The 10,261-nt window shown below is 37.2% G+C and overlaps 1 protein-coding gene across 1 annotated transcript; it reads right to left on the minus strand.

Annotated features, from left to right (window-relative positions):
* Positions 1–3,390: 3,390 nt before the first annotated feature.
* Positions 3,391–7,055, minus strand: LOC102194269 (uncharacterized). Its single transcript, XM_005741880.2, has 5 exons — positions 6,986–7,055; positions 6,427–6,660; positions 5,690–5,960; positions 4,658–4,795; positions 3,391–4,051 (listed from the first exon to the last, which is right to left on the minus strand). The coding sequence occupies exons 2-5, from the start codon at positions 6,624–6,626 to the stop codon at positions 3,791–3,793; spliced, it is 870 nt and encodes a 289-aa protein (XP_005741937.1). The 5' UTR covers positions 6,627–6,660; positions 6,986–7,055; the 3' UTR covers positions 3,391–3,790.
* Between the last annotated feature and the right edge of the window lie 3,206 nt (positions 7,056–10,261).

Raw genomic sequence — 10,261 nt, forward strand, 5'->3', positions numbered from 1 at the left:
GAATGATTTGCTTTGGTACCTGGTCAAACTTAAGCTCTCCTTAGTATGGCTGGCTCCGTTTCTCCAACAGCGCACTCCGAGGCAGCAGCTGCCCCGCCCCCTCGCTCAGTCGCTTAGTGTCTGAGCTCGGATCATACCAATATCAGGGGGGATTCACGCACAGTCGTAAATTCCCACAGTGTGCACTACGTGCTTCGAATATTGTGTGTACTTTTTGTTTTATACAGTTGTCAGCCAGGCATCTAACTATGAAAAAATTACACTCCAAAAGACCCCGGGCTTCTGACAAAACAACCCGGGCTTAAGCCCAGTAAGCCACCCCCACGCTCCGCCCCTGTCTATGTCTATGTCATGAGGAATAAATCACACATTTGGATGATTTTGATTTCTATCAGATGAGAAGAATGCTATTAAAACATATAGCCAATCTTCCAGATAGATTTACCATCACATATTTTCACTTTTCAAAAAACAAACACACTTTCATCCATCAATTCCAAACTGACCTTCAATGTATCCAAAAGGGCCACAGAAACGGGACACTTTTCCAACTTTCCAAACTTGTTCTATCCTAGGCTTAAGGCATTTTCTTTCCTTCCCATTGTCTCTTGGTAACATTTCTGTAAATCCGATACCTTTCACCCTGCAGATATTTCTTTTTTTTAAATTTATATTTCAGCTGTTTGTGAGTGACAGAAACGATGACATGTTTTTGCTTTTCGTGCACCTTCCCTCCCATTCCCTGCACATCTACTGCTAATATATATTGTTAATATAAATATATTAATAGTATATTGTTTATATTTTAAAATGTTATATTTTTTCTGTAATACTAATCTGTATATGGAGAAGGTGTTTGACTATCTGTTAATTATCTAGTATCTCATCAATTATCTACTAACAAATTTAGTAACAATCTAGTAACCAAATTATATATTAAAAACCTGAATAGTTTCCCAGCGGATGGCAAAAATGTTCTTGTTTTTCACTTTTATATTTAGTTTGTACAAAGCAAGAAATTCTAATGAAAATGTAGCATTTTTCTAACAGCCCATTGTCAAGAAGTACCATTGCCAGGATTCAGTGCATTTTGTATGGTGGAGTACATTCTGCAAACCCCATCAGTGTTCATCACGGCCATTTCCATCTTTTTCACAAGATCCACTACCTTCTGTTCTTCAGCGTTGTTCTCCTTAACATCATACCTACCAACACCTCCTCTTCACCTCTGTTTTCTTCACCATCCTTCAAGATGACACCTGCTCTATTTCTCTTCCTAGCGACAGCGGACTAGAGCATTAGTAGCGCCTGGCTTTGCTCCCCTTTCACCTGGTCTCTACCTCTCCTTACATCCTTGCCTTTCCGTCTTTCTTGATGCCTCTGAACATGCCTTTCAACAGCATCAGAGGTTGTTGGTGTTGTTCACAGATCTGACTAATCTGTTATTGAAATGTTCTTCTCGATGATCTACATGTTTGACTTACTTAAGATATCACACAGGACACGCTTCCTGACACACTCTCACTTGGGACTATGACCTTCCTATCATCATGAAGCAGTTTGGCAATTCTTCTCTGACCTCTAGCTCAAGCTGTTTTTACCCAGTGAACTCCTGCTTACTGGATATTTATATAGATATTGTGACAAAAAGAGCTCAGTAACTTCCCACTTACAAATTAGACTGATTAGAATGTTGGGACATTTAAAGGAACTCAATATACATAGTTAAAAGCATATTTACTAGTGACAAACATCTAAAATCTTCAAAATCAGAGAAGTAAAATTGCACAAATATCAAACCTTTTACAATTTTCTGCTCTAAGCTTGCATTTCATTTAAACGTACATAATTTCATCTTAAACAATTTTTACACTTTAGATTTTCTCTCCCCTCATGCAAGAACAAAAAGCATCAAAGAAACACTTTTGCAGCAAAAAGTACAAACAATAATTTGTGGAGATGCTTTTTTTTCACACTTCAAAAAGAGTAAAGCAAAGGAACACATTATTTATAAAATTAGCATGAATCAAAGTGCAATATTATAAATGATGGGGAGTTTTTTTCATTTTTAATGCATTTAAATTGTGAAAATGAGAAATGAGAAAAAAGGAGCAGGTCAACCAGATATATACATATTTTGGTAAAAATGTGTGATCGTGTGCAATTAAGAGCTATTATAGACAGAGATGGGCAGTGTTGGAATTTAAAAATATAATCTGAAATCTATTATATTTTTTCTGGATAAGAGAGGCCCAACTCTTAGTACAGTTTGTGCCGACAGGACTGACAGGAAATTACATGCTTTTGCAGAAGCCTGCTTTTGCAGCTAGAATGAAGTGAAAGTGAAACCAACTAGGCTGTTTGATTGAAACTTAAAGTGTGGTATGATGTAGAGAGCAAGTATATAAATGACTAGGCTTCCTGTTTTGTGCTTCAGACCTGAGCTTGTGTGTCCGTGTGTTCAGGTCTCCATATCCAGGATATGTTAATTAAAGATAATTTTTAAAGTAAAAGGACCACTTTTGAGCCGTGTCTTTCTTGGCCCTAAGAATTCAAAGAACCGGAATTAACAGCAGTAATGTGTTACTGTAATCCGATTACTTTTTTCAAGTAATGAGTAATATAAGGGATTACTATCGCAAAAAAAGTAAATAGATTACTGTTACTTTCCAGTAAGCACGCCGCTTTACTGCGTTACTAAACCGTGATTTTGTTTGTGAGAGTGTCTCATGACAATGACATAAGCACGTGCGACACCTGTGGCAGCAACAGACTTGTGTAGATCAACAATGGATAGTATGGAGTGCAGGACAGAGTACGACTATGCAGCATTTAAAGCTTGGACGTACTTACATTACTTTAGTCGGTAAAAAGTGACTAAAATATGAGCATCCGCTGTACACTCTGCGTGGGAAGAAAATGTCTTTCTACAGCGAAAAATTTAACTTGAAATCTGAGCAAGCACCTAGCACACTGCCACAGGAATGTGAAATTCACAGAGAAACCCCCCGGATACCCCCACTGACATGACTACTGTGGCACCGGGCAAACCTCCACCCGCCCCACTCCTGCTTAACAGGTGAAGATAGATTTAAGAACGACAGGACTTAGTGACTCTGAGCGTTGATTCTATTTATTTTTTGCTGTGTTTTACTTGCATCTATTTGAAAGAGTGAGTGTAAACACAAAAAATTATTTTATTTTATATGTGGGAATATGCAGAAAATAGGTTTAAATGTTAAACAAATTTCTTCAAGTCAAAGACTGTTGAATATAATTTCATTTTTGCTTAATGCAATGTGCATAAAATTAAAAGATTAAAACTGATAAAACAAGTTTTTAAAAGATTCAATTTTATTTGATGGATTATGCAGAAAAAGTAGAATTGGGCTGAAAGGTCTGTTGCTTTATTATTTATTCAGGTTGTGTATCATGGATTACTTTTATGGAGTATTAATCAGTAATTAGTTACTAATTACTTTTTTCAAGTAACTTGACTAACACTGGTAATAGATCTCATCAAGGAATTACAAATCATCCACCAGTTCTTCAGAGCTCATAAGAACAAAGAAGGATTGAACGTCTACCTGAATTTCTTAGTGAGAACAGTTTTGTGAGCATAATAATAACCCCTTAACTTCACTTCTCTTTCCACAAACATTTTTATGCATGCGGGTAAATAACAAATTTTAGGGTTTACTACACATTAAATTGCAGCACAGAGGATCACTAGAGTCTGCTTTAGTCTTTATTTGGCTTTTCTGCGACCTCTAGTGACCTTTTTGGTCTTTTAGAACTCTTTCAACAGAAGGCCATAGGGACGAATGGCACGCGCCACCATCTTTTCCTCTTCTTCTTCTTTATTGATGGGAACCAGCCAGTACTTATCATTGTGGTGTTTCTCTCTGTAGCTGGGGTTGATCCGATTCTGCAGAATCACTTTGTACGTCTTGCCGTTTTTTTTGGACTTGAAATCTTTACAGTATTTGAGGGCCACTTCGATGTCAGGTGTAGAATAAACCCCTCTACCATAGACGCCATGGTGACCTGGCTGTTAAATAAAGTGAGAGGAATTAGAAATTAATTTAGAGATTTAGATAATTTAGAGAATGTTACAGTTTATTTACTTTGACCTGAATAAGATAAACTTTAAGTCATTTTTAACCATTTTATTCATTTATTTATTTATTTATTTAGTTAAAGGTGTACAATAACTAACAGTAGATCAGGTTTCTATTCTACAGCATAGGGAATGAGCACATCACAGTCTTTGTTAACACGTATTGTGTTTTTCTGTTATGTTCTGCTTCTACTGAAGATGAAATCTATTGAAATTTCAGTAGATACTGATCAGGGGCTGAGGGAAAGAGAAGCAGAGAAAGACCAACAAACAACAAGAGGACAAAAACACAGACAGACAGAAGATAAACATTCATGAAATATTTTAAGATATTGTGTCAAATAACTATACAGCAATTGGAGTGGAGATGAAATGCTCATTGCATCATGGGAAGGCATCATGGAGATGATGGAGACACAGACCTCCTGACAGAAGAGGCTTACTAGGCATGTAATTCCAAAGTATTGCCATATTAAAGCATTGTATCATATTTTCACTGGTTAAAATACTGCAGTACCAGAGATGATGTAATCAAACCTTGAAACGTCCTTTGATGATGCCACAAGCAGAGTCATAAGATGTCCCATGGTAGGACACAGGCCACTCCCCTGACACTGACCGAGTGCGATAGCCTGCTGTGCCGAGCCATTCATTTCCATCATACTTATCCAGGACCTGTGATCAAATGTTTTCATGCAAGAAAATCTGTTATGATGTTATAACAGATGATAGCTTCGTAGAGTTGCATAAGCTGAGGGGCACAACTCATAGCAGAACACAGTCAAAAAAAAAAAAAAACAACAACAAAAAAACTATCGCTTTTGATAGGTCAAAGAGCCAAAAGTTATCTCTTTATCTGTAGTTATTTCTGCATCTGTTTGTTTGTTTTGTATCTAGAGGCTGGAATGGATGAGGCAGTGGGACATAAGAGCAGAGGATGCTATCTAGAGGGCGCAGCTCGAGTACGAAGACACAGTCTGTCGGTCTGAGGTCATCAAAACTGCTTTTGTTTGTTTCAGACAGTCCATAGATTATCTTTGCAAAAGTTAAACACGTGTTTTACACACAAATTTTAAAAAGTCAAATAAAAGTAAAAGTAAAATTATTATTGTCATTATTCTGATTTCCCGTGAAATATAATATAAATTCTTTTGACAATCTATTGAAGTCACAGCCCTCCTTCCACTGTATCTACCAAGAGAAAAAAGTCTGCATTTTATTTGTTCATCACAGCCGCTAGTTGAAAGTTTCTAATAAAGCCAGCAACAGAAAACAAAACCAACTCTATATTTTGATATCAATGTCATTGTAATGCTTCTAAATGATCTATTAATAACATTGTGAACCATCTTTTGATTTTATTCTACTATATATTTCATATACTATATGCTTCATTTCATTATACACTTCATTTTTTATAAGTAACTTTTACGGTGGTATCATTGAATTCATAATGCGTCTTTTTCAGTGAGTATCAGTATCATCCAGTGCTTGATAGTGTTTAAGGACCAGTTATAGCAGTTTAAATGCTGAACATGAATAACATGGCTGCTTCAAAGGGATACTTACCTTGATAGCAAAACGCTGCCAACCATAGGGACGCCAGTACTCTTCGTCACCTCTGTAAAAGGTATCTGTGTCTTTCATTCCAGTAAAGTCGTAGTGAAATCTGGGGTCAAAGAATTCTTCCTCGTTGATGATGAAACGCCTTCCATTTCTTTCCTCTATTTCAAATTTTGATACATGTTTATTTGCTGGAAAACCTTTAATACCTATATTCCCGGGCAATTCAGAAGACACGTGCCCATCAATCCTCATCAAGCTGCTTTGTGACACCGAGCTGTAAGCATAAAGTTCCAAAGCAGATCAGCTGTCTTTTCATGTCATCGACTTAAATATATTTTAAATCAGATTATGCATGGCTTATAGGTCATGCTGTTTTACAAAAATTAATGAGTTATGTCTCAGAAGTCTGAACAATCTGAAATTTTAGTTGTTGAAAATGAAAATGGTGGATTTTAATTGGACTTTTTTTTTTTTTACACTATATAAAGTGAAATGCAGGTAAAAATGAGCACACATATTTTTCTATCCTGTTGTGAAACGATTAAACTTCTTTGGGTTTTCGAAACTACAACCTGACTTTGAGTCTCGGCACAGTTTTACTAGTGTCATCTAAATTATTTTTGAAACATTTTTTGCACCAGTAATTCTATTCTAAAGCCTAATCCTTTTAAAAACCTACAATCCTGTTTCAGTAATGACATTTAAAGTAGTTGTTATCAGAGGTTTAGTATAACATTTACCAAGTTTGATCTCCATCCACAACTGTAGAAATGAGCTGCGTAACAGGCAGCTGCGTAGCAGGAGCTGTGAAAAACAAATTTTTGAAAGCTTCGAGAAGACCAGAACCGATGCCAACTTCTCCTTGTTTTTGTTGAACAGAAGTTATCTTAGCATTGCAGATCACCCCCAGTGCTTCAAGGACGATGTCGTTGTCAATCATCTTGGCGATGTTGTCTTGATGTTGCAGTGCTTCACTTTGATGTAAAGAACAAAAGCTTGTATCTTGTACTTTCACTTCTGGTACATAGCAAACAGCTATGTGTATGTGTATGGAGTCATCTCTGTTGCTGAAGAAGAAGTGTTTCTAAACTCTGTCTGAGTCACATTTCTTTATACCATTATTTATTTCTTCTTATATGCCCTGTGAAAGTTAAACTTCAAAAAAATCAATTTTCTTTAAATAAAAACAAGTTTCCACATAAACATTTATACTTTGGTCTGACTTATACTTTCATTTCTATCCACTCATGCAATTTCTTATCTATTGGCAGGGGCACTGGAGCCTCTGCCAGCACTTACTTGCTGGGTGTTACAAAGTCTCTCTCCTCCACCCTACATTTGTATTTTTAAGATAAGTAATGTATCAAAAATGAAAAAAGTTAGTGATGGCCCGCTTGAAGCTGAAGCTCCGGTGCGTGTGTCAAAAAAATCAACACACTGCTTCAGAAGCATTGAAGCTTGATTCGTTTGGCCAGAGTCACGTGATCAGTGACGTCCGAAGCTTCATTTAGAACCTAACTGCTTCGGTGTCTCATTCAATGCTTTATAAGGAAGCGAATCATTCGCGGGATTTGTTTTGATGGTGACAGATAGCGAACCACTGATCATTCCACTGAGAGATTTGGAGCCAGCGAGGAATAGAGGAGGTTCTGTTGTGTGGGAGAATTTTGAGTTGATTTTTGTCAATCGGGTGGGTTTTCCAGCTTTGTATTCTGGCCGTTTGCTTTTGTTTTGTGCGTGTTTATTATATCTGAAAACGGGAAAAAGGTAAAATGTCAAAATCTGCTTCCATAATATAAATATCATTAAATAACTTTAGAAAAACTTCCACTTGACTCTTTACATGTAATGTTGTAAAAATATATATTTTATTGTTTAATTAATCTGAAAATGTTAGTCTACCAAATGTGCAGCAATTTAATTTATTTATTCTCTTTAGCTGATAGTTGGTGGGGCCCAGGTAGAATGTATAACTGCATCTCTACCAGTTTCTCTGCACTCCAGCCTCCTCTGTGCCATGTGAAGGGATTTTCCTTAAGGCAGGAGAAATTATCGCCACGAAAAGGAACAGGTTCGGCCATTGCACACTAGAACAAATTCTCTTTTTAAATAAAAATGGAAAAGGGTTACCTTAAACGCATCATGTTTTTAATTTGCAAGTTCATAAGCATTTTCCCTTTCTCATTTCACAATCAATTCTACCCCCAGGTCAAAAATATGTATAGGAAAATTACCCTAATGTAATATTATTTATAAAAATACCCGTCTAGCGATTAACTGCATGAGTGCACGGAGGCAAGACCTCAGAGCAGAAGCATACTCCATAATGTGTTGTACATTTTGATATGTATATTATATGTAACGTGGTATTTTTCAATTATTGTATTTACCAACATCAAGAAGTCACAAGCAAAGAAAGACCACACCATGCTGCATGTTTAAACAAGGAGAGTTTACTGGTCAAAACTATTTATTAAACAAATAAAACACATTTTTTTTAACCACCAAAAAATACACGTTCAAAGCAACACAACGAAGGCCCAATATCAGACAGGATTCCACTCTGTAGAGTGTGCAATCATAATGAAGCGGTTGGTTTTATTTTGTGGATTCAAGCTGCTCTTCATATTTTTGGCCACCAGATGTCACCAGAGAGGACTGTGTTGAAAAGCTTCGAGTAATGAACCGTTTTTCAATACAAGCTTCAATGCTTCAGAAAGCTTCATTTGGCCATCACTAAAAAAAGCCATAGTGTCACGTCTAGCGTGGCAGACGTGTGGAGTTGTAGATAAGGACCCAAGATGCTGCTTGTGATGAGAGTGAACTTTATTTAGTAAGGAGGATGACATACAAACAGAAACGGCATGGCGAGAAGAAACGAAACTGGAACAGCTAACAAAACAAACCGAAAACCAAACCCAGAGATGAACAGAGATACGGAGGGAGATACACAGGAAGATGGAGGGGAACAACACAGAGGAACCAGCAACGAGGACGAGGGAACACATAAATACACTCACCAGTAATCAGGGGATGGGAAACAGGAGGGAAACACACCTGGGAGACATAACAGCTGACGAGGCAGGGGAAACGTAAACAGAACACACTGACATCAGACAGAGACCTTCAAAGTAAAACAGGAAACACACCGACTGAACACAGACTGGAGGACACCTATATCGGCACATGAAACGTGAAACAGAAGAGTACAAAAACCCAAGATAACCAAAACCACAGAATAATAATAAACTAAACATAAACACGGAGTCACAGACTCCGGACCATGACACATAGAGTCAATGAAGTTAAAGATGTGTTACACAAAACAGTTTCAAACCATAAAGTTATTACTCACATTACAAATTTTATAGAGAGATTGTAATGGAAATGTTACTGTTTGCAAGGCTGGGGGAAATGTGCAGTCGCTCTGAGGTTTGCTTGTAACAAAAGCTGAGAAATGCAGGGGAGGCAATGAAAGCTGAAACCACAACCACTGTATGTTGCAGCTGGTGACATGGAAGATGAGGATAAAGCAAACTGCATCACAAGTGCTGAAGTCATCACTCTTGCACTGTGTGCGATGCTGCGGTTGGTCATGATTAAATGTTGCATAAAGTGGCAGGAACAAATACAGCGTTTCTATCAGCTCAGCAAACATCAGCAAACATCAGCAAACATATAAACTGTTTGTATGTTGGCCACACAATCTGCTGCTGGCTAAAAGCCTACTGGTGTGTTTCATTTAACAAAGAAAAGACTGTGAGATAGCTTCACTCAGAGAGGGGGAAAGGTGTAAGAAGAAAGACAAGAATGGGAGAAGTGTCCATTGGCATTTGGTAAACTGCATTAAATATCTTTTAATAGAGGATTAAATAGAAAAAGTCAATAGAGATAAAGACAAACATGAGTCTATGGAGCCATTCACTTAGGTAGGTCAACTTAAAACAGAGAAGGGAAGAACTGGATTTTCCATCAGATGTGCAAAAGGATTTAACGTCCAAAACCATTTTGTGAGCATAATATCCCTAAACTTAATTTTATGCACATATGTACATTAAATTGTAGCAGAGAGTATTTTTAATGGATTACTAGAGTCCACTTTAGTCTTTCCTTCCAACCTCTAGTTACCTTTCTTAGTCTTTCTAACGCTTTGAGCAGAAAGTCATAAGGACAAATAGCCCGTTCCACCATCTTTTCCTGTTCTTCTTCTGGTAATCTAGGATTGATGCAAAACAACCACTTTGTTTACTTTGACCTGGTTAAGATTAACTTTAGCTCATCTTTATTTTTATTCTATAGCACAGAAAATGACCACATCACAGTCTTTTAACAGATTTTGTGGGTTCTTTTGTCATGTTTTGCAAATTTTCTGTTAAAGATGTAATCCACTGACAAAAAAACCCACGAGTCTGGTTTGGGTTGTTGACAGGAGAACAGTACATGTCTGACTGCACTGTGCCATGTGTAAAGTTTGGTTAGGGGGGGGTTATAGTGTGAGCCCTTAGTTCCAGTGAAAGGAACTGTAAATGCTTCAGTTTACCATGACATTTTGGGCAGTTTCATGCCCCCAACTGT

The sequence above is a fragment of the Pundamilia nyererei genome, unplaced genomic scaffold (genome assembly GCF_000239375.1).
Source record: "Pundamilia nyererei isolate P.nyererei 1_Seehausen unplaced genomic scaffold, PunNye1.0 scaffold00115, whole genome shotgun sequence".
Classification (NCBI taxonomy): Eukaryota; Metazoa; Chordata; class Actinopteri; order Cichliformes; family Cichlidae; genus Pundamilia; species Pundamilia nyererei.